General features: G+C 48.9%; 1 protein-coding gene across 3 annotated transcripts in view; it reads right to left on the bottom strand.

Annotated features, from left to right (window-relative positions):
• Positions 1 to 615: 615 nt before the first annotated feature.
• The window catches only part of LOC136749100 (uncharacterized), a 31,343-nt gene continuing 7,835 nt past the window's right edge, over positions 616 to 24,123 (bottom strand). Inside the window, exons 3-17 of one of the 3 annotated variants that reach the window (XM_066703051.1) lie at positions 23,932 to 24,043; positions 23,346 to 23,487; positions 22,534 to 22,680; positions 21,946 to 22,036; positions 21,472 to 21,567; positions 21,185 to 21,372; positions 20,815 to 20,863; positions 19,470 to 19,546; positions 19,114 to 19,280; positions 8,350 to 8,487; positions 8,122 to 8,203; positions 7,748 to 7,862; positions 7,527 to 7,628; positions 1,175 to 1,251; positions 616 to 981 (exon numbers count right to left, since the gene is read on the bottom strand). In XM_066703051.1, coding sequence (XP_066559148.1) covers positions 897 to 981; positions 1,175 to 1,251; positions 7,527 to 7,628; positions 7,748 to 7,862; positions 8,122 to 8,203; positions 8,350 to 8,487; positions 19,114 to 19,280; positions 19,470 to 19,546; positions 20,815 to 20,863; positions 21,185 to 21,372; positions 21,472 to 21,567; positions 21,946 to 22,036; positions 22,534 to 22,680; positions 23,346 to 23,487; positions 23,932 to 24,043 — 1,668 coding nt within the window. In that variant the 3' untranslated portion in view covers positions 616 to 896. Of the gene's footprint in view, positions 982 to 1,174; positions 1,252 to 7,526; positions 7,629 to 7,747; positions 7,863 to 8,121; positions 8,204 to 8,349; positions 18,136 to 19,113; positions 19,284 to 19,469; positions 19,547 to 20,814; positions 20,864 to 21,184; positions 21,373 to 21,471; positions 21,568 to 21,945; positions 22,037 to 22,533; positions 22,681 to 23,345; positions 23,488 to 23,931; positions 24,044 to 24,123 lie in introns of those variants that run through there. The other 2 variants (XM_066703050.1, XM_066703049.1) reach the window with 2 other exon arrangements.

Here is a 24,123-nt window from a genome sequence, read left to right on the forward strand (position 1 = left end):
CTCTCTGTGTGTTTGTGCTTTATTGATGTCCATATTTATTGACAGGTCTGTGTTTAGGTTTTATTCATGTACAGAGAGAGAGAGGCTGCTGTGTGTCTGTGTTTTATTCATGTCCTTGTATATCGAGAGCTCTGTGTGTTTATCTTCCACAGCTGCACAGATGCTGAGATGGCTCTGTTCTTGGTGTTTGTAGTCAAGGGTCAGATATATCTTCAGGTTATTAAAAGGCTCAAGGAGAAGTGCTTGAGTTCCTCTTTCCAGTAAAGAGCACTGAGAAAGAAAAGAACCCATTTCCTTCCTCTGTGTGTGTGTATGCATGGGGGGGTGCTGAGTGTTTCTCAGACACCTCTGCTCTGCTGAAGCGTTGTTCTCTCACGCAGGCTGTGGCGGGGGGTGCATAGTCCCGGTGAACTCAGCCAAGACAGACGCAGGGGATGTTGTTCTGGCCGCTGTCTCGATGATGTCACTGCCAGGGCGACTGTAACACCCCGCTCACTTCACTCTGCTCGAAATGCCCGTGGGAGCCGTGTGACACCTGTGACCTTTGACCTTTGACCCCCACCCACCCCTGTGTGATATGGCCTCTCTAAATTGTTCGACACATTACACATGCAGGAACATTATTATCTTTATTTGCTTTATAAACAAGAGCTCGAGGGCAAGCAGAGAAAAGATGAGCACACATATATACTGTATCTGTAATAAAGTAATGGGGTTTTCTGCACAGCTCTGTGTGTGAGGACCTGCCAACGCTCAGCAGTGAGACACACAGCCGCAGTGCGTCTCTGCGGGGGGGCATCACGAGTGTCATAGAGGAGCGGTGGCCGGTCACTCTGTGTCACTCCTGAGGCGTTCAGGAGCTCGTCCGTCTGTCCGCTGCAGGACCGTGTGGAGCGCTAACAGCAGCCCTTCTTCTTCCTTGGTGGCTCCTTCAGCGTCACCATGTCATCGTGTCCTGCCTCCTCCCGGTCGCACAACATCCTGAGACCGAAGGACAGACTGGTCACTCACACACTGCTACACACTCAAACACACACTCACTCAGAGACACAATCACACACACACACACGATCGCACACACACCTCAGCTGCTCAAGGAGGCACAAACTGGCATGCAGTAAAGGCTCCTGAAACAGGAAGCCGCTGCCGCGCGGGGGCAGTGCTGCAGGCTCACCTGGCCAGGACGGTCATGGCTTCAGTCACGTTGTGTCCCGACGCCGCGCTGCACTCCAGGAACTGCACCCTGTACTCCTGCGTCACACGGAAACAGACAGACAGCGCTGGTCAGGCCGGGGCTGCAGGACTCGGGTTGGGCGGGAGTGGGAGAGCAGGTGTGTGGTAGACTGTGATATGTATGTATGTATGTATGTATGTATGTGCACCTCTGTGCCTGTGTAATTGTGTACCACACAGACCAGCCCAGAGGAGAGCTCAGTCTGCGCACACACTCATTCACAGCGCTGTATCGTTAAGTGGGGGTGTATTTTGATGAGAGCATTCAGAGCCTTAGCTGAAGCTCTGATCTAAAGAAGACCTCTCCCCCAAAGTTATCAGATTTCCTGAGCTCATCTGCACATGAACTGTTCTATATCAAAGTGGCAGTCTTGGGAGGATGGCACCAAGAATGGGCCAAATGGCTTGGAATCCCTGCTGTGAAATGTCTGGGGAATAGGGCCTGTAGGTAATAAAACCCTTTGAAGCAGGCGAGAGCCGAAATCCAGACACAGAGCTACGAACCTGGGCCAAACGGCATTTCCAAAAGATGACATGGATTGACATCAGTCATAAATCAAGCCCCCCTCCAATAGGACACTGGGGGCTGAAAGCGAAATCCAATCTCACAAACTCAAGAACCAATCATCTATTGATCTGACAGGCGTATAAAGGGTAGCGCACGGCATCTCTCTCACTCTCTCTCTCTCTCTCACCTGAACTAGTAATTCGCTGCCACAGCTCAACCTGTAGCTCTGTTGCCTGAACCGGAACCAGGAACCAACTAAGTCTTTGCCGGCAACAGAGTTAAACTGGGAGAAGGAGATTGAGTCTTATGAAGAATTCTTTAAAGAACTTTTTTCTGTTAAAGAACTTTAGAACCTGCGCATGCCCGCCTGTGCCCATCTGATCAGTGGAGTTTTACAGCTGGACCATTGACTAAGTCGACTGCAATACGAAAGTGTTCAGTCATTTAAATAGCTATTTGAGTCTTAAAAAACTTGACCCTTGGAACAAACAGGGCCCTGCTTTCCTCAAAGACTTTGTCTTAAGAACATAAGAATTTTACAAACGAGAGGGGGCCATTCGCCCCATCGTGCTTGTTTGGTGTCCATTAATATCTAAGTGATCCAAGGATCCTATCCAGTCTATTTTTAAATGTTCCCAAACTTTCAGCTGCTACCACATCGCTGGGTAGTTTATTCCAGATTGTGACGCCTCTCTGTGTAAAGAAGTGTCTCCTGTTTTCCGCTTTGAATGCCTTGAAGCCCAATTTCCATTTGTGTCCCCGGGTGCGTGTGTCCCTGCTGATCTGGAAAAGCTCCTCTGGTTTGATGTGGTCGATGCCTTTCATGATTTTGAAGACTTGGACCAGGACGCAGGTCCGCAGGACGCAGACATAGTCTCCTCTGTTCCAGGGTGAAAAGGTTCAGGTCCTCAGTCTCTCAGTAGGACATTCCCTTCAGACCTGGAATAAGTCTGGTTGCTCTCCTCTGAACTGCCTCTAGAGCAGCGATATCTTTCTTGAAGTGTGGAGCCCAGAACTGTTCACAGTATCCAGATGAGGTCTAACTCGTGCATTGTACAGTCTGAACATCACTGCCCTTGTTCTCAATTCTACACTTTTGCCAATATACCCTAGCATTGTGTTTGCCTTTTTTATTGCTTCCCCACATTGTTTGGATGGAGAAAGTGAGGAGTCCACGTAGACTCCTAGGTCTTTCTCATGCGATACTTCATCTAGTTCTATTCCTCCCATAGTGTAATTATAGTGGACATTTTTGTTACCTGCATGTATTATCTTGCACTTGTCCACATTGAATTTCATCTGCCAGGTGTCGGCCACAACTGAATATTATCTGAGTCCCTTTGAATAGCCTGTGCTGCCAAGATTGTATCTGCTGAGCCACCTATTTTAGTATCATCGGCAAATTTGACAAGTTTGCTAACTATCCCAGAGTCCAGATCATTAATATAGATTAGAAAAAGCAAAGGCCCTAGTACTGATCCCTGTGGAACTCCACTAACAACCTCACTCCAGTTAGAAGCGACTCCTCTAATCGACACCCTCTGTTTCCTAGACATCAACCAGTTCATAATCCATCTACTTACATTACCCTGAATGCCTACAGCTTCCAATTTGAGGATCAGTCTTTGGTGTGGAACCGTATCAAAAGATTTTTGGAAATCTAAGTATATCATATCATATGCTTTCACGTGATCTACAGCTGCAGTTGTGTGTTAAAAAAATTCTAATAAATTAGTAAGACATGATCTGCCTCATCTAAACCCATGTTGACTATCTCCAAGAATATGGTTTTCATTAAGATGCTCCTCTATTTTCTGTCTAATAATTTTTTCCAACATTTTACAGGTGATGCAGGCGAGACTGATTGGTCTGTAATTTCCTGGCTCAGTTTTGTCCCCTTTCTTGTGGATTGGTATGACATTTGCTGTCTTCCAGTCAGTTGGCACATCCCCTGTTCTAAGTGTTATTTGGAATAATTGAGTTAGCGGCCTATAAATAATTTCCCTCATTTCTTTAAGTACTGTTGGAAATATCCCATCTGGCCCAGATGATTTGTTTGTTTTTAACTCTGCTAGTCCCTTTAGTACCTCTGTCACAGTTCCCTAGCCCTGACCCTCTTCCTCCACTAGAGGCCGCCAATGTTCTCTTGCCTTTTCCTGCTCCCTTCACTGCTTTCCTTTTTTCTATCAATTAACATTCCACCTCACCCTTGTGCACTTCTACTCCTGTCCTTTGTTCTTATTGGTCCTGCTCCTGTCCTCCTAGTTCCTGCTCTTCTGGATCATTTCTAAGCCTTGTTTCTTGATTGCCTTCCTGTGTATTTTTGACCTCTTGCTTCCTTCTCTCGTTTACCCCTTTCGGATCTCCCTACTAGCCTGTTCGCTTGATCGTTTGACCTGGACTGTCCCTGTTTATGCTCTCTCGTTTTGCCCTTATTGGATTATCTGCTTCAACTCTAAAAGCCTGCACTTGGATCCTTTCCTTTGGTCCTAGAGGACGTCACAACCTCCTCCTCATTTATCCTGATCTCTCTTAGGGTTTGACTGGACTGATTGTCAACCTGTGGCATGTCATCTGTCTTTTCTTTTGTGAAAACCTGTGAAATACTCATTTAGAATATTTGCCACATCTTGTTCGTTTTCCAAGATACCTCAATTTTTGCCCTTTATCTGTTTCACCTCCTCCTTTATTGACCTCTTGATGTTGTAATATTGAAAAAAGCTCTTTGCATTGGTTTTAGCTCCAAGAGCTATGTTTCTTTCTATTTCCCTCTTTGCTTTCCTGATCCCTTTCTTAAGATCTCTTTGCAGCTCAACATATTCTATGTATTTTGTTTCGTCACCATCCAATTTTTTTGCATACCTCTATTAAACCATTTTGGCCAGTGTTTTTTGGTCCTCAATTTGCTAAGTTTTGGTACAAATTGCTCCTGAGCCTCAAGTAGTATATTCTTAAAATATACCCATCCATTTTCAACTGACTCTGTATCCAATGTGCTCCAGTCTACCTCTTCTAAGTGCCGTCTCATACCTTCAAGGTTTGCTTTTCTAAAATTGTAGACCATTGTTTTAGACTTGGACCTTTTTTTTTTTAAAGAATGCCTCAAAGCTAACCATGTTGTGATCACAGTTTGCCATTGGTTCTCTAACTAGTGTCCCTCTGACTATATCTTGGTCATTTGAAAAGATCAAGTCAATACATGCGCTCTCCCTGGTTGGTTCCTTGACAAATTGAGTTAGAAAGCAGTTATTTACCATCTCAACCATTTCTATTTCTGCTTCTGTAGTCCCCACTGGGCTTTCCCAGTCTAAGTTTGGGAAATTGAAACCCCCATTATAACAGCCTTCAAGTAACTACGGTGGAAATCCTGCTTGTAAAGAAGACATCCTGTGCACAACCTGTTTGGAAAAGACTCTACTTTCGCGAAACCCCAACTTCCAGGTGCATCGACTGAGTGGAAGTTCTTGGACAAAGCCGAACCGGACTGCCTTTGTTCCAAACCACACGGACCTCGTGCCGTGTGTTTTATTTGAGCCCGAAGACAGAGAGGCCTCTCTGCGATGAAGATCAGATAAGTTTAACAGTTTGGAGTTTATCATTCAAGACATTGGAGAAATCAATTAGAAATGTTATTCTGTGAGTCATAAACTTTAGAATGTGTAATATCATTTAGTATTTTCTTAAATATAAATGAGTGCTGCATGTTTGACAATTTTAGAAATAAAACCTGTCAACGCCAAGAAATATCTTCTCATTCCTGTTTAACTGTTTACTCTTATTAACACAAGTTAATAGACACCAGATTATTGGTGGCCCTGCCTATCCTTAATCATTGAACAGTAATCAATTAGGGAGAATTGTGGTAACAAGAAATGATAGAATTTTTCTCGGCACCCAAACGTAAATGAGACTGATATACACTCACCTAAAGGATTATTAGGAACACCATACTAATACTGTGTTTGACCCCCTTTCGCCTTCAGAACTACCTTAATTCTACGTGGTATTGATTCAACAAGGTGCTGAAAGCATTCTTTAGAAATGTTGGCCCATATCGATAGGATAGCATCTTGCAGTTGATGGAGATTTGTGGGATGCACATCCAGGGCATGAAGCTCCCGTTCCACCACATCCCAAAGATGCTCTATTGGGTTGAGATCTGGTGACTGTGGGGGCCAGTTTAGTACAGTGAACTCATTGTCATGTTCAAGAAACCAATTTGAAATGATTCGACCTTTGTGACATGGTGCATTATCCTGCTGGAAGTAGCCATCAGAGGATGGGTACATGGTGGTCATAAAGGGATGGACATGGTCAGAAACAATGCTCAGGTAGGCCGTGGCATTTAAACGATGCCCAATTGGCACTAAGGGGCCTAAAGTGTGCCAAGAAAACATCCCCCACACCATTACACCACCACCACCAGCCTGCACAGTGGTAACAAGGCATGATGGATCCATGTTCTCATTCTGTTTACGCCAAATTCTGACTCTACCATCTGAATGTCTCAACAGAAATCGAGACTCATCAGACCAGGCAACATTTTTCCAGTCTTCAACTGTCCAATTTTGGTGAGCTTGTGCAAATTGTAGCTTCTTTTTCCTATTTGTAGTGGAGATGAGTGGTACCCGGTGGGGTCTTCTGCTGTTGTAGCCCATCCGCCTCAAGGTTGTACGTGTTGTGGCTTCACAAATGTTTTGCTGCATACCTCTGTTGTAACGAGTGGTTATTTCAGTCAAAGTTGCTCTTCTATCAGCTTGAATCAGTCGGCCCATTCTCCTCTGACCTCTAGCATCAACAAGGCATTTTCGCCCACAGGACTGCCGCATACTGGATGTTTTTCCCTTTTCACACCATTCTTTGTAAACCCTGGAAATGGTTGTGCGTGAAAATCCCAGTAACTGAGCAGATTGTGAAACACTCAGACCGGCCCGTCTGGCACCAACAACCATGCCACGCTCAAAATTGCTTAAATCACCTTTCTTTCCCATTCAGACATTCAGTTTGGAGTTCAGGAGATTGTCTTGACCAGGACCACACCCCTAAATGCATTGAAGCAACTGCCATGTGATTGGTTGGTTAGATAATTACATTAATGAGAAATTGAACAGGTGTTCCTAATAATCCTTTAGGTGAGTGTATATATAACGAAAAGTTATTTGACTTAAATACTAACCTGCATTAGTTATTTAATGTCCGACTAACAATACTAATGAGAGACTCACCTTCGTCTTACTAACCGGTATTGTAGTCAATGTGTTTGTAATTATTGTGTAACGTTTTGTATGTTATCATGCGATTCCATGGTCTTTGATTTGGTCATGGAAGTGATTTGTCTTTGATTGGTTGATCTTGAGTGAATTTTAATTAGTTTTCCCCTTTTTGTATAACTAGTGTAGTGCTGCATTTTATGTTTGTTTTTAATAAATTTGAGAATTTATATCTTTGAAATGGTGTCTGTGTCCAATTATTGCAGAGATTGAGTTCTACAAGATTCTAAGATTCTTGATAAGGTGATACTTAAATTCACTTCTTTAACTGAAATTTATAAGTGTACCTTACGCTACAGCACTGTAAACGGCAGTGCCACGTCAGGTCAGGGCTGAGGTTTGCTGTCCACTCTAATGTTGCACAGGTTTGAACTGGTTTAACTGGGTTCCTTTAGAGATCCAGATCCAACAGGAAGAGCAGCTGTCTGGATTCGTAATCAGAAGCTTTTGTAAATAATCCTGCATGTTGTGGTGGATGTATAAAGCACAACAATGGCACAGTGATGTTATCTTACCCTGGCAAGCCGCTCCCCTTCCTCGGGCGGGACTTCCCGTTTAGTGGTGCTGTCACTCTTGTTGCCCAGCAACAGAATTACGACATCATCGGAGGTTCCTTCCTGCAAGACACCACACTGTGACCATGAAAACACCACTGTGGACATTTCTCGACGGCTCAGTCTAGTGCCACACCATCCCTCTGCATGGGACTGTGAGCGATCGGCCAATCAGACCCTACCTGGATACAGGTGACCCAATAGCGGACCTCAGCAAAGGAGTGGGCGGAGCCAACATCGTACATGACCACCAGTCCGTCAGCCTTGCGCAGGACCTGTTTAGTGATGCTGTGGAACCTGAAGAGGCGAGGGAGACAGGAGAGACGGGGAGACAGGGTTACTGCTAGTGCTGGGCTAGTACACTGTTTCATGTTGAGATGGACAGTTAATAGCTGATAATACACAACAGCAAAGAAACACGTGAGTTTGATGAGAGTGGCCTGCGCTCTGTTCTCCCCTGTGCTGGGACAGGGGTTGCTGTGCTGACCAGGGTGTGTCAGCAACTGGCGGCTCCAGAAACACTTGAGGGTATTAAATAAACTGTAACGCCATTCACCTTTCTTGTCCAGCGGTGTCCCACAGCTGAAGGAGCACCTGACCCCCACCCAGAGTGAGAGTCTGGATACAGCTGTCCAGCCCTGCAGACACACACAAAGACACACAATCAGCACAGGACCGTTTCTTCAATGCTCATGTAACAGAAGGCATTGATGTGTGTGTGTGCGTGTATGTGTGTGTGTGTGTATGCGTGTATGTGTGCATGTGTGTGTGTGTGTTGACTCACCGATGGTGGCCCCATGGTCAGCGCTGAACACCCCACTCTGGAACCTCCGCAGGAAGGATGTCTTGCCAACGCTGCTGCTCCCCACCAGCACCACGTTGTACAGGCGCTCCCGGCTGCGGAGCGGGGGTGTCCACGGGTCTGGTGGGAGACAGGGAAGGTCACGGGGCCCGCCACTCTTCGGGGCCGAGGGACGCCCCCCCCGCCCCTCTCCCTCTGCTTCACGCTCTCCCTCTATCACACGTCCTCTCACACCCTCCCATTCTTCCTGTCCCTCTCCCTCTCTCTCTCCTTCGGCATCTCTCTTTCTCCATACCCAAGCCTCTTCTCCTCCCTCTCTCTTTACCTGACCCTTCCCTCCCTGCCCATTTCTCCTCAGATCTCCCTTCACTCCCTCCTCCGCCATCAGATCAGCCTCTCTCTCTTCCTCACTGACAGATCCCTCCTTCTTCCAGCCCCCCACCTCTGCCTCTGTGAGCTGCTGCTCCTGCTGGCTCTGTCCTTCTCCTCCCTGAAACTCCGTCTCCTCGTCTCTCTCCAACACCGTCTCCCTTTCTGCGGTCTCCCTCTCCCCCCCTGTTTCCACCTCTCTGTTATCACCCAATTCTCCTCCTGCTTCATCCAGCCCCGCTGCCCTGTCCCCGTCCTTCCACCTGATCTCCTTGCCATGTCCCTGCCCTGTCCCTCTACCTCTCAGGACGCCCCTGGCCCAGGTCCCCTCTTGGCGTAGTGTCTCTGTTGCTGCCCTCACTATTAACTCCACATGTCTCTCCTGCTGTCCCAGGACCTCAGGGTTCTGCGCCTTGCCTCCAGCTGGCTCCTCTGCAGTAAATGGCGCCTTTGGTCCCAAAGTTCCAGCTTCTTGCAGGCCCCACTCCCCTTGTCTCCGTGTCTCTTGAGTGACTGCTGCTCTGAATGTTTCTTCCACTGGGCCGTCCCCCAGGCTGTGCTGTGCTGACATATGCCCCTGTCTGTCCGGTGTCTCTTCTCCTCTCTGAACATCAGCATCCTCACATCTCTCCTTTCTCACCTCTTCTGTCCCTTCCTCACCTGCTGTTTTCTCCTCCGTTCTCCCTCCTCTTTCTTCCCCTGGTCCTGCTCCTCCTTTCCCTTCAAGTTCTGTTGCCTCTCCCATTTCTCTCTCTTTCATTCTTGTCATCTCCTCCTCCCTCTCCTCATATCTCAGTTCCTCCTCTTCCGCCTCTGTTAGCTGCCTCCTCTCTTCCTCTCCTGCCATTTTCTCTTCCTGTGTTGCTGGCTGTTCTTGCCCAACTACAGATAACACTGCCTGGCCTAAATCATGTATTTGCTCCACTACTGCTTCAGCACCCAGGTATTCTGCTTCCTGTTTATCCTCTGTGACTTCCTGGTCCAGTGACTCCACTTCCTGTAACTGGGCACTCTTGGGAAGTCCCTCTTCTTCTTTATCCTCCTCTTGCTCTTCTTCAGATTTCCTTCCCTCTCCCTCCTTCTCTTCTCCAGCACTCATGTCTCTCTGGGGCTCCTCCCAGCCCTGATTTGTGTCCACTCCTCCCTCTCTCAGCTTTTCTCCATCCCACTGTATTCTGGTCTCTTTCTCCTCTTCCTCCTCCACTTCACTCATTTTGGTGTCCTCCACTCTCCCTTTCTCCTCTCCTTCCTCCCACTCTTTCACATGTCCCTCCATCTCTTTATCTGCCTCTCCTGTCTCATCCATCACTTTCAGGTCTTCTCCTTCCTGCTCCTTCTCTTCTGCTTCCTTTCCTCTCTTGTCTAGTTCTAGTTCTGTTCCTTCTCCCAACATTCTATCTTCCTCTCTTGCTGTCACCTTCTCCTTCTTTTCATCTCTCAGTTCCTCCTCTTCCTCTTCTGTTATCTGCCTCCTCTCTTCCTCTCCTGACATTTTCTCCTCCTGTGTTGCTGGCTGTTCTTCCTCAGTGACAGATAACACTGCCTGGCCTAAATCACGTATTTGCTCTGATGTTGTTTCAGCACCCAGGTATTCTACATCCTGTTTATATTTTATGACTTCCTGCTCCAGTGTCTCCACTTCCTGTACCTGGGCACTCTCTCTAAGTCCCTGTTCTTTATCCTCCTCTTGTTCTTCTTCAGATTTCCTTCCCTCCCCCTCCCTCTCCTCTCCAGTGGTTTCCTCCCCTCCCTGCTCTGTGTCCTTCCTCTCCTGCTTTGTTCTGGTGTTTCTCTCCTCTTCATTCTCCTCTTCTCTCACTATGGTGACATCCACTCCCCCTTGTCCCCTCCCTTCTACATGTCCATCCTCTCTTCCTGTAGCTTCTTCCTCTTCTGCTTTTATCTGTTGTACTTCTTTTCCTAGCTCTTTTTCATCCTCCTCTTGTCCCTCCCACTCTTGGTCTTTCTTCATTTCTAGTTCAGCTACTGCTTTAGTTTCTTTCTCACCCTCTCCCATCTCATCTGTAGCTCTCACGTCTTTCGCTCCATCCTGTTCTTTCTCCTCTCCTTCCTCCCACTCTTTCACATGTCCCTCCATCTCTTTCTCCTCCTCTCCTGTTTCATCCATCACTTTCAGGTCTTCTCCTTCCTGCTCCTTCTCTTCTGCTTCCTCTGCTCTCTCATCCAGTTCTAGTTCTGTTCCTTCTCCCATCTCTCTATCTTCCTCTCTTGCTGTCACCTTATCCTTCTTTTCATCTCTCAGTTCCTCCTCTTCCTCCTCTGTTATCTGCCTCCTCTCTTCCTCTCCTGATATTTTCTCCGCCTGTGTTGCTGACTGTTCTTCCTCAGTGACAGATAACACTGCCTGGCCTAAATCACGTATTTGCTCTGATGTTGCTTCAGCACCCAGGTATTCTACTTCCTGTTTATATTCTGTGACTTCCTGCTCCAGTGTCTCCACTTCCTGTACCTGGGCACTCTTGTGAAGTCCCTCGTCTAGTTCTGCTACTGCTTTTGTTTCTTTCTCCTCTCCCGTCTCATCCATAATTCTCATGTCATCTGCTCCTTCCTGCTGCTTCTCCTCCCCTTCCTCTCCTCTCTCTTCTATTTCTTGTTCTGTTCCATTTCCCATCTCCCTCTCTTCCCCTCTTGCTGTCTCCTTTTCCCTATCCTCATCTCTCAGTTCCTGCTCTTCCTCTTCTGTTAGATGCTTCCTCTCTTTCTCTCCTGACATTTTCTCCTCCCGTGTTGTCTGTTTTTCTTCCTCACCAAGAGATAACATTTCCTGGCCTAAATCAAATGTCCCCTCTGCTGCTGCTTCAGCATCCAGGCACTCTGCTTCCTGTTTATCCTCTGTGACTTCCTGCTCTGGTGTTTCTACTTCCTGTACCTGAGCACTCTCTCCAAATCCCTTCTCTTCTTTATCCCCATCTTGCTCTTCTTCAGATTTCCTTCCCTCTCCCTCCTTCTCTTCTCCAGCACTCTCCTCTCTCTGGGGTTCCTCCTGACCCTGTTTTGTGTCCCTTGATCCCTCTCTCAGACTGGAATGCAGTGGGATGGAGGAGAGCTCTTTCTCCTCTTCCTCCTCCTCTTCTCTCACTATGTTGTCATCCACTCCCCCTTGTCCCATCCCTTCTACATGTCCCTCCTCTCTTCCTGTAGCTTCTTCCTCTTCAGCGTTTATCTGTTGTACTTCTTTTCCTAGCTCTTTTTCATCCTCCTCTTGTCCCTCCCACTCTTGGTCTTTCTTCATTTCTAGTTCAGCTACTGCTTTAGTTTCTTTCTCACCCTCTCCCATCTCATCTGTAGCTCTCACGTCTTCTGCTCCATCCTGCTCTTTCTCCTCTCCTTCCTCCCCCTCTTCCACATTTCCATCTACCTCTTTCTCCTCCTCTCCTGTCTCATCTATTGCTTTCAGGTCTTCTTCTGCTTCCTGTTCCATCTCTTCCTTTGCTCCTGCTCCTTTCCCTTTGAGTTCTGTTACCTCTCCTGTCTCTCTCTTTTTTCTTATCTTATTCTCTTGCAGCATGTCCTCTTCTGTTATCTGCCTCCTCTCTTCCTCTCCTGACATTTTCTCCGCCTGTGTTGCTGACTGTTCTTCCTCAGTGACAGATAACACTGCCTGGCCTAAATCACGTATTTGCTCTGATGTTGCTTCAGCACCCAGGTATTCTACTTCCTGTTTATATTCTGTGACTTCCTGCTCCAGTGTCTCCACTTCCTGTACCTGGGCACTCTTGTGAAGTCCCTCGTCTAGTTCTGCTACTGCTTTTGTTTCTTTCTCCTCTCCCGTCTCATCCATAATTCTCATGTCATCTGCTCCTTCCTGCTGCTTCTCCTCCCCTTCCTCTCCTCTCTCTTCTACTTCTTGTTCTGTTCCATTTCCCATCTCCCTCTCTTCCCCTCTTGCTGTCTCCTTTTCCCTATCCTCATCTCTCAGTTCCTGCTCTTCCTCTTCTGTTAGATGTTTCCTCTCTTTCTCTCCTGACATTTTCTCCTCCCGTGTTGTCTGTTTTTCTTCCTCACCAAGCGATAACATTTCCTGGCCTAAATCAAATGTCCCCTCTGCTGCTGCTTCAGCATCCAGGCACTCTGCTTCCTGTTTATCCTCTGTGACTTCCTGCTCTGGTGTTTCTACTTCCTGTACCTGAGCACTCTCTCCAAATCCCTTCTCTTCTTTACCCCCATCTTGCTCTTCTTCAGATTTCCTTCCCTCTCCCTCCTTCTCTTCTCCAGCACTCTCCTCTCTCTGGGGTTCCTCCTGACCCTGTTTTGTGTCCCTTGATCCCTCTCTCAGACTGGAATGCAGTGGGATGGAGGAGAGCTCTTTCTCCTCTTCCTCCTCCTCTTCTCTGACTATGTTGTCATCCACTCCCCCTTGTCCCATCCCTTCTACATGTCCATCCTCTCTTCCTGTAGCTTCTTCCTCTTCAGCGTTTATCTGTTGTACTTCTTTTCCTAGCTCTTTTTCATCCTCCTCTTGTCCCTCCCACTCTTGGTCTTTCTTCATTTCTAGTTCAGCTACTGCTTTAGTTTCTTTCTCACCCTCTCCCATCTCATCTGTAGCTCTCACGTCTTCCGCTCCATCCTGTTCTTTCTCCTCTCCTTCCTCCCCCTCTTTTTTCACATTTCCCTCCGTCTCTTTCTCCTCCTCTCCTGTTTCATCCATCACTTTCAGGTCTTCTCCTTCCTGCTCCTTCTCTTCTGCTTCCTCTCCTCTCTCATCTAGTTCTAGTTCTGTTCCTTCTCCCATCTCTCCATCTTCCTCTCTTGCTGTCACCTTCTCCTTCTTTTCATCTCTCAGTTCCTCCTCTTCCTCCTCTGTTATCTGCCTCCTCTCTTCCTCTCCTGACATTTTCTCCGCCTGTGTTGCTGACTGTTCTTCCTCAGTGACAGATAACACTGCCTGGCCTAAATCACGTATTTGCTCTGATGTTGCTTCAGCACCCAGGTATTCTACTTCCTGTTTATATTCTGTGACTTCCTGCTCCAGTGTCTCCACTTCCTGTACCTGGGCACTCTTGTGAAGTCCCTCGTCTAGTTCTGCTACTGCTTTTGTTTCTTTCTCCTCTCCCGTCTCATCCATAATTCTCATGTCATCTGCTCCTTCCTGCTGCTTCTCCTCCCCTTCCTCTCCTCTCTCTTCTACTTCTTGTTCTGTTCCATTTCCCATCTCCCTCTCTTCCCCTCTTGCTGTCTCCTTTTCCCTATCCTCATCTCTCAGTTCCTGCTCTTCCTCTTCTGTTAGATGCTTCCTCTCTTTCTCTCCTGACATTTTCTCCTCCCGTGTTGTCTGTTTTTCTTCCTCACCAAGAGATAACATTTCCTGGCCTAAATCAAATGTCCCCTCTGCTGCTGCTTCAGCATCCAGGCACTCTGCTTCCTGTTTATCCTCTGTGACTTCCTGCTCTGGTGTTTCTACTTCCTGTACCTGAGCACTCTCTCCAAATCCCTTCTCTTCTTTATCCCCATCTTGCTCTTCTTCAGATTTCCTTCCCTCTCCCTCCTTCTCTTCTCCAGCACTCTCCTCTCTCTGGGGTTCCTCCTGACCCTGTTTTGTGTCCCTTGATCCCTCTCTCAGACTGGAATGCAGTGGGATGGAGGAGAGCTCTTTCTCTTCTTCCTCCTCCTCTTCTCTCACTATGTTGTCATCCACTCCCCCTTGTCCCATCCCTTCTACATGTCCCTCCTCTCTTCCTGTAGCTTCTTCCTCTTCAGCGTTTATCTGTTGTACTTCTTTTCCTAGCTCTTTTTCATCCTCCTCTTGTCCCTCCCACTCTTGGTCTTTCTTCATTTCTAGTTCAGCTACTGCTTTAGTTTCTTTCTCACCCTCTCCCATCTCATCTGTAGCTCTCACGTCTTCCGCTCCATCCTGCTCTTTCTCCTCTCCTTCCTCCCCCTCTTCTACATTTCCATCTACCTCTTTCTCCTCCTCTCCTGTCTCATCTATTACTTTCAGGTCTTCTTCTGCTTCCTGTTCCATCTCTTCCTTTGCTCCTGCTCCTTTCCCTTTGAGTTCTGTTACCTCTCCTGTCTCTCTCTTTTTTCTTATCTTATTCTCTTGCAGCATGTCCTCTTCTGTTATCTGCCTCCTCTCTTCCTCTCCTGCCATTTTCTCCTCCTGTGTTGCTGGCTGTTCTTCCTCAGTGACAGATAACACTGCCTGGCCTAAATCACGTATTTGCTCTGATGTTGCTTCAGCACCCAGGTATTCTACTTCCTGTTTATATTCTGTGACTTCCTGCTCCAGTGTCTCCACTTCCTGTACCTGGGCACTCTTGTGAAGTCCCTCGTCTAGTTCTGCTACTGCTTTTGTTTCTTTCTCCTCTCCCGTCTCATCCATAATTCTCATGTCATCTGCTCCTTCCTGCTGCTTCTCCTCCCCTTCCTCTCCTCTCTCTTCTACTTCTTGTTCTGTTCCATTTCCCATCTCCCTCTCTTCCCCTCTTGCTGTCTCCTTTTCCCTATCCTCATCTCTCAGTTCCTGCTCTTCCTCCTCTGTTAGATGCTTCCTCTCTTTCTCTCCTGACATTTTCTCCTCCCGTGTTGTCTGTTTTTCTTCCTCACCAAGAGATAACATTTCCTGGCCTAAATCAAATGTCCCCTCTGCTGCTGCTTCAGCATCCAGGCACTCTGCTTCCTGTTTATCCTCTGTGACTTCCTGCTCTGGTGTTTCTACTTCCTGTACCTGAGCACTCTCTCCAAATCCCTTCTCTTCTTTACCCCCATCTTGCTCTTCTTCAGATTTCCTTCCCTCTCCCTCCTTCTCTTCTCCAGCACTCTCCTCTCTCTGGGGTTCCTCCTGACCCTGTTTTGTGTCCCTTGATCCCTCTCTCAGACTGGAATGCAGTGGGATGGAGGAGAGCTCTTTCTCCTCTTCCTCCTCCTCTTCTCTCACTATGTTGTCATCCACTCCCCCTTGTCCCATCCCTTCTACATGTCCCTCCTCTCTTCCTGTAGCTTCTTCCTCTTCAGCGTTTATCTGTTGTACTTCTTTTCCTAGCTCTTTTTCATCCTCCTCTTGTCCCTCCCACTCTACGTCTTTCTTCATTTCTAGTTCAGCTACTGCTTTAGTTTCTTTCTCACCCTCTCCCATCTCAACTGTAGCTCTCACGTCTTCCGCTCCATCCTGTTCTTTCTCCTCTCCTTCCTCCCCCTCTTTTTTCACATTTCCCTCTGTCTCTTTCTCCTCCTCTCCTGTTTCATCCATCACTTTCAGGTCTTCTCCTTCCTGCTCCTTCTCTTCTGCTTCCTCTCCTCTCTCATCTAGTTCTAGTTCTGTTCCTTCTCCCATCTCTCTATCTTCCTCTCTTGCTGTCACCTTCTCCTTCTTTTCATCTCTCAGTTTCTCCTGTTCCTCTTCTGTTATCTGCCTCCTCTCTTCCTCTCCTGACATTTTCTCCGCCTGTGTTGCTGACTGTTCTTCCTCAGTGACAGATAACACTGCCTGGCCTAAATCACGTATTTGCTCTGATGTTGCTTCAGCACCCAGGTATTCTACTTCCTGTTTATATTCTGTGACTTCCTCCTCCAGTGTCTCCACTTCCTGTACCTGGGCACTCTCTCTAAGTCCCTCTTCTTTATCCTCCTCTTGTTCTTCTTCAGATTTCCTTCCCTCCCCCTCCCTCTCCTCTCCAGTGGTTTCCTCCTCTTCCTGCTCTGTGTCCCTCCTCTCCTGCTTTGTTCTTGTGTTTCTCTCCTCTTCATTCTCCTCTTCTCTCACTATGGTGTCATCCACTCCCCCTTGTCCCCTCCCTTCTCCATGTCCCTCCTCTCTTCCTGTAGCTTCTTCTGCTTCTCCCTGCTCTGTTTGTCTTGGTCCCTCTCCCAGATATCCTCCTCCATCCTGCAGAGTTTCTATCTCTCTTTTCTCCTCCTCCTCCTCCTCTTTCACTTTTGTGTCCTCCACTCCCCCGTGTCCACTTCCTTCCTCATCTCCCTTCTCTCGGACCATCTTCTTATCCTCTTCCTCTCCAGGGATTACATTCAAATCAGTGTATTTCTCTTCTTCTCCTCCCTCTGTCTTTTGTTCTGTTTTTTCTTCTATCTCTCTCTCTTCCTCTCCTGTTATGTCTTTATCTGTCATCTCATGTGCAGCTTCCACTCCTTCCTGCTCTTTCTCTTCCTCTTCCTCTCTGTGTTCTTCTCCTGATCCTTGTATTCCTTTTCCCTCTGGATCTGTTACCTCTTCTATCTCTCTCCCTTCTTGCCTTGCTGTCTCAGTTTCCATCTTAACATGTGTGAGTATTTGCTCTTCCTCCTCCTTGGGTTTCACTTCCTGGATCAGCTCCATCTCCTCACTGACCTCCCTGCATCCAGGTTGCTCCAGTGACATTTCCTCTTCTGGAAGGTTTTCTGAGATTCCCTCCACTACGCCATCCTCTCCTCTCTGCTGGTCTTCTATCACCTTCCCCTCCTCCTCCTCTTCCTCCTCTGCCTTTATCAGTATCTGGGACTGAACATCACTATCCTCCACTCGGAGAGCATCGCTCTTCTTCTCTTCCACACCAGCATGTTTATGTTCTTCTTCAGTCACTACTCTTTCTTCTCTTGCTCCCATTTCTTCATGCATATTTTTTTCTTGCTTTTTCCTTTCTGCCTCCTCCTTCTCTCCCCATTCTCGTTCCTCTTCCCTTCCTCTTTGAGTGTCTTCATTTGAGCTTTTCTCTTCATCTCCTCCTCCTCCTCCCTCCATTAGTGGTTCAATGTCCTTAATATCTTCTCCCGGCTTTCCCTCTGCCCTTTCTCTGTTCTCCTCTTCCTCTTTTGGTGTCCTCTGGACTTGGGTCTTGTCTGTATCAGCCAGTTCATTCTCCCTCTCTACGTCTTCCTCTCCCTGCCGTGCCTCCTCTGCTGTCCCAGTCTCCTGGTCATCCCCCGTCCTGTGCTCTCCCACTGCTCCCTCTTCTTCTTCCTCATCTTCCTCTTCATCTGTCTCTTCATCTGATTCTCCTTCCTCCAAAATGGGGTACAGGTCCTGTCTCAGTAACTTCGCGATTTCATTTTCCAGTAACAGTCTGTTGCTCCGCCAGCTGATGCCCCCTTCTCTGTCTCCTCCGTCCTCCCATCTTCTCAGTCCCACATGCTCTCTCTCCTCTTCCTCTTCACTGTCTCTTTCTCCTCCTCCTTCTCTTTCTTCCCCGGGAGACACCTCCCTTTCCTCCCACCACTCTCTCCCCTCTTCCTCCAGCCAGAATGCTTTTGCTTCCTCTAGCATCTCCCGTTCCCATGCCCGGTCCCCGAACCCGCCTCCTCCTGCAGCTCCCTTGCCTGCCTGCTTCTCCCCCTCCCCTGCTCTTTCCCACATCCCTGGTATTGACTCTCCAGATTCCCTCTCCTCATTCTCCACATCAGCTCCCTCTCCCCCTCCTGTTGTGCCCCTTTCCGTCCAGAGCTCTACGTCCCCCCACCTGTCCTCCTCCTCCTCTGACAGTGACCTCACTCCCCACTGCTGAACTTCCTCCCTCCCCAGCTCCTCTTCCTCCTCCCTCCCTGGCTCCCCTACCTCCTCTCTCCCTGCAGTGTCCTCCCTCATCAGCTCCTCCCCCTCCTCCTTCCCTGTAGTATCCCCCCTCCCAATCTCCACTTCCTCCTCTCCCTCGTCCCTCCCCAGTGCTCTGTCTGGTTCTGTGGGGGTGACTGCCTCTCCTTCTGTCATCTCCATACTTGGCACTTCTGCCTCCTCTCTGCCCTCTGACCTTTCTCTCTCACCTTCCCTGACCTCTGACCTTTCTATGTCTCCTTCCTTATCATCTGACCTTTCTCTCTCACCTTCAAACTCTAATTTCCACCCCTCACTTTCCTTGACCTCTGAACTTTCCACATCGTCCTCTGTAGCCTCTAACAGTTGTGCAGCTTCTGCCTTCACCTCACCACTCTCTGTTTCATCTCCTCCCCCTGCCCTTTTCTCTGCTCCTCCTTTCTCCTCTCCTCCTGGCTCTGCCCACACTTCCCCTTCATCTTCCTTTCTTTCATTCCTCACAGTGAGCAATTCTTCCTCCTGTCCCTCTCTCTCCCCTTCCTGACGTGCTGTCTTTTTCTCCTCTTCCTTCCCTCTGTTCCCTTCTGACTCTCCCCTCTCCTCCCCTCTGTCTAGCTCTCTTATCCCCACCTTGTCTCCTACTCCCCACTCCTCCTCCCAATCCTCTCTGAGTTTCTCTCTTCTTTCTCCCTCACTTCGGACTCCACTCTCCCTTTCTCCCTCCCTTCTCTCCCCATGGCGCCTCTCTCGGCTCTCTTTCTCCTCCTCTTCTCTCTCTCCTCTCTTGCTCTCCTGTGTAGCTTTCTCTCCTCTCTCCTCTTCATCTCTCACTCCTCTCTGCTGCTGCTCCTCCTCCTCCTCCTCTCCCTCTCTTGCTCCATTCCCCTCTTCCTTACTCTGCTCCCTCGCCAGCTTCTCCTCTTCCTCCCACAGCACCTCCGCCTCGAGTCGCTGGCCCGCCTGGCTCTGGGCGATGATGTCAGGCAGGGGGTCTTCCTCTATGGAGATCACTCGTGCCCGGGGTCCTGGCCGCCACTCCGCAAAGTCTTTAATGACAGGAGGTCTGCTGGGGAGAGGGGCAGACAGAGAGAGAGAGAGAAATACAGAGACAGAGAGAATGAGGGAGAGAGAAAGAGAGAAGAGTAAGACAGAAAGAAAATAATTTTACAGTTTTATGAACAAGATCCCAATCAGAGCATCACGGTGCAGTGCAGTCTGCACCCTGACCCTGCAGACACCCCCCAGTACTGACCCCTCTGTCAGCTGCTCTGGCTGCTCCCCTGGGGCCGGCTGCGTCGCAAGCTGTCCTCTGCGTTGAGGAGCAGAGCCCTGGACAACGAGAGACAGGAAGGGTCAATGTGGGAAAGACATACACGGACCATAGAATATATTCTCCAAAGTTACAACAATGGGCAGAGAAACAGGAGATTCTAACTGCTGATTGGCTATTGGACGTGTGATTCAATGCTGATTGGCCAACCATCATACAGCGATGATGTGAGCGTTCTACCGTTTAGTCAATGGGATTCGTGGTGTTTTCAATAGATTATAAATCTATAATTAATGACCATATCCGAACAAGAAGCACAAGTGCAATAAAAAATACAAAATGCTAGGGTATATTGTCAAAAGTGTAGAATTGAGAACAAGGGCAGTGATGTTCAGACTGTACAATGCACTAGTTAGAGCTCATCTGGATACTGTGGACAGTTCTGGGCTCCACACTTCAAGAAAGATATCGCTGCTCTAGAGGCAGTTCAGAGGAGAGCAACCAGACTTATTCCAGGTCTGAAGGGAAAGTCCTACTGAGAGACTGAGGACCTGAACCTTTTCACCCTGGAACAGAGGAGACTACGTGGGGACTTGATCCAAGTCTTCAAAATCATCGGCATCGACCACATTATACCAGAGGAGCTTTTCCAGGGACACACGCACCCGGGGACACAAATGGAAATTGGGCTTCAAGGCATTCAAGACAGAAAACAGGAGAAACTTCTTCACACAGAGAGGCGTCACAATCTGAACAAATTCCCCAGCGATGTGGCTGAAGAGACAATTTGGGAACATTTAAAAACAGACTGGATAGGATCCTTGGATCACTTAGTTATTAATGGACACAAACGAGCACAATGGGGCAAATGGGCTCCTCTCGATTGGACACTCTTATCTTCTTATGTTCTCTGCATGACAGTCCGTGTCCTGCGCTCTGAGCTCAGCGCTGTGGGCTGATGCTGGGTTTAAAAATAACCCTGTGGTTCCTGAAGCGTCACAGCACCAGTCGCTTATTATAAATAGACGTGGCACACTGACACAGTTTCTGACTTGGCCACTTAAATTAGCGCTGTGTGAACTGTGATCTTTTGTTTTTAGCACATTAGTGTGTTTGCATGTCGCCGCAGATCAGCACAGTCCCTGCAGACTCAGCAGCTGCAGCAACAGATCTAACGAATGCGGTTCTTCTCTCTAACCACCAGGTAGCGCTGTTTCACCACTAATCCAGCAGCGCCGCACAGTACAGCACCGGAGCTCTGACGTGCAAACTTTGGAAATGTAGCGACAGCAGCTGAAACAACACAATCTCTCCTGCCTGAGCTCACCTCTGCACTGGAGGGGTCTGCGGGGTCCCTGGGGGCCGGTCCTGCGTCTCTGAGGGAGACAGAGGGGACATCTTCACACACAGCACATCCACAGTCTTCATAGACTACTGACTGGTTATTACTATTGTAACTGTCTTGTTAATGGAACTGTGTGTGTGTGTGTGTGTGTGTGTAAGTGTGTGTTTTGTAGTGCTCATCTGTGTGTGCAGTGTGTTACTGTGTTTCAGTGTAGTGCTGGTGCTGGGCAGTGTGTGTTGTGTGTGCAGTGTGTGTTGTGTAGTGCTCGTGCTGGGCAGTGTGTTACTGTGTAGTGCTGGTCTGTGTTTACAGTGTGTGTTGTGTGGGGGCGGGTCATTTTGCAGAGTCTCACTGTGGCAGTCCGTGTCTGCGGGCCATCATGGTGCTGCGCAGGTCCTGCATGCGGCTCTGTGCCTCCTGCAGCTGTGCTCTGATCCTCTCCAGCTGCGCCTCAAGCTCGCGGTTCGTCCTGCGCAGCTCCTCGTTCTCACAGCTCGTCTGCCGCTGCTGACTGCGCAGCTGTAGCACACTGTCCTCCAGCTGCAGACACACAGAGTGTAAACACAGGCCCACTCGCCTGACACACTGACACACGCACGCACACACTCACACACCTCGCTCCCTGTCCCTGCCACTCACCTCGTTCTGCACCATGACGAGACCCTGCACCTCGGCGTTCTTCTTGTCCAGCGCTCTCTCCAGCTCGGCCCTCTGGGAGTGGCTCTTCCTGAAGCTCTGAGTGGGAACGACACAGTCAGCCCGGACCACTGCGCTGGGACATCCCCCAACCCGCCACCACAGATTTGTACACCCATTAAAATCCCCCCCGACCCAGCTGCCCAAGGAGAAACAACCTTCACAAGCGCCCAGGCTGCCTGGACTCTGAACCCGGTGTCCAGACCGGACCAGAACAAAGCCCTGATTTCATCACTTCATTTCCATATCTCTCTACATAACGATATCCAAAGAAGCTCAGTGTGGCCATTAGACCCGCCCTCATCTGTGTCCCTCGATTGTTATCAACACAGTCTCGTAAAACATCCAAGTCTTCAGTTTCTGCAGATATGGCATCTCATTGGCCCAACAACAGACTACAGACACAACGCTCCGCACCTCGCTGCGCACTTTCTCCTTCTCGCTGCTGATCTGTCGCTCCATCTCCTCGTACAGATGTTGCACCCCCTGGTTATGGTCCTGGATTCTCCTGGAAGAGAGAGGGAGAGAGAGAGAGAGAAACAATACATACAAATTATTTAATTGGTTATATTGTACCTGCTTTGGCAATACTGCTGTTAGTCATGCCAATAAAGCTCCTTTGAATTTGAATTTGAATTTGAAAGGGAGAGAGAGAGAGCGCGAGAGAGAGAAAGGGGTTAGGATGACAGGCCTTCCCACAAAAGTAATTGCTGTAGGGGACACAGTTGTCCCAGGCGGCTTCAGTGTGGTGAACTGTGCCCCACAGAGCACAACCATGACTTCAGCACAGCACTGAGATACCCAGACCCGGCGCTGAGAGAGGCTGCTGTGTTTCACCCTGAAGCAAGTCAGTGGACCTTCTGCTGTTGCCCCCAGCTGTTGTTCTGCTGCTGTTCTGCTGTTGCCCCCAGGTGTGAAGTTCTGATGGGCAGTGTGGGGCAGCATGGGTCAGAGTGAGGTCAGAGTGAGGTCGGTGTGAGGTCAGTCATGTAAATCGGGACCCACTTTTGCAGCGTCCGCTCCAGGGTCTCCTTCTCCCGCTGCGCCGCTCGGATCTGGTCCGTCACCTTGGAGACAAACTCTTCCAGGTTGCCAAGGAGATGGGGCTCGTTTTGCCGAAGCTCCGCCCACAGCTTCCAGATCTCAGATTGGCTGGCGGGGGGGCGAGAGATAAGCGAATGAGCAGAGTAGGGCTGGGAGGGAAGGGGTTTAATTTCAAACAAAACCCGTCATCCACTTATGACCCTGGTGTGACCTGTAACCCATCGACCACATCAAACCAGAGGAGCTTTTCCAGATCAGCAGGGACACACGCACCCGGGGACACAAATGGAAATTGGGCTTCAAGGCATTCAAGACAGAAAACAGGAGACACTTCTTCACACAGAAAGGCGTCACAATCTGAACAAACTCCCCAGTGATGTGGCTGAAGAGACAATTTGGGAACATTCAGAAACAGACTGGATAGGATCCTTGGATCACTTACTTATTAATGGACACCAAACGAGCACGATGGGTCGAATGGCCTGCTCTCGACTGGACACTTTCTTATGTTCTGATGTTCTTATGCTCTGATAGTTTCTTGCTCACTCATGGGGTCATGTCAGTACAGGCGCGGCATTATATGATCAGTGGTTTCGGGTAGTTAACATTACACCAGCTCAGATCTTTTGCAGGAGGTATCAGGGGTTCTGTTCCAGCTACAATATCAGCATCACAACTCCAGTTGAACTCTTCTTCGATCTGCCTGAATCAAGCGCACACACACACACACACACACACACACACGTGGCACCCCTCCCCAGCCCAGCTCTCACTCCTGCAGCAGGCTGTGGGCCCCCAGGCTGTCCATCATGATCAGGAAGTGCTGCCTCTCTTCATCGTCCACGTCCTCTGGCACCACGCAGCCCTGTGATTGGTACACACTGGGCTTTGTCTGCTGGGATCCCAGGAACTTGCCTGCAGAATGAGGAGGAGGAGGAAGAGGAGGCAGGGCGAGTGTTACAGCTGCAGGGACAGTGCATGTTTTATGTTCTGACGTCTCTGAGCAGTGTGAGGGTCGAAGGCCAGATTTCATCTCTGCTCAAGGCTCTACATGTAAAACCCAATTAGGAAAACCCAAATCCCTTTAATTGAATCGTCAAAAGCAGACGCAAGGAATTCTGGGATTGTTTAGCTGGCTGCCAACAGATGGGGGAGACCAGTCTGGTGGTTTGTCTTCTGTGACCTTATTCTCGCAGCCCCAGATTCTGTTCTGTTCACTTAATGGGCCAAATACTACATATTCTAGATTTACCAGAGGTCCACGAGACACTTAAAGGACTGAGGCTTCCAGAGGCCTGGGCTGACCAACCCCCCATCCCCCACCCCCGCACCCGGCTGCTTGGTTCAGCTGGGACTCACGCATGCCCACGGTGAAGTCCTGCCGAGTGACCAGTCCGTCTCCGTCTCTGTCCAGCCCGTCGAACACCATTTGCAGCTCCCCGGCACTGAGGCCGAGCTCTCCACCCAGCCCCTGACACACACAGAGACACACAGACACACATACAGAGACAATTAGAAAACTAACAACAAACATCTCTTCCCACTGAACCC

Source organism: Amia ocellicauda, chromosome 5 (genome assembly GCF_036373705.1).
Source record: "Amia ocellicauda isolate fAmiCal2 chromosome 5, fAmiCal2.hap1, whole genome shotgun sequence".
Classification (NCBI taxonomy): Eukaryota; Metazoa; Chordata; class Actinopteri; order Amiiformes; family Amiidae; genus Amia; species Amia ocellicauda.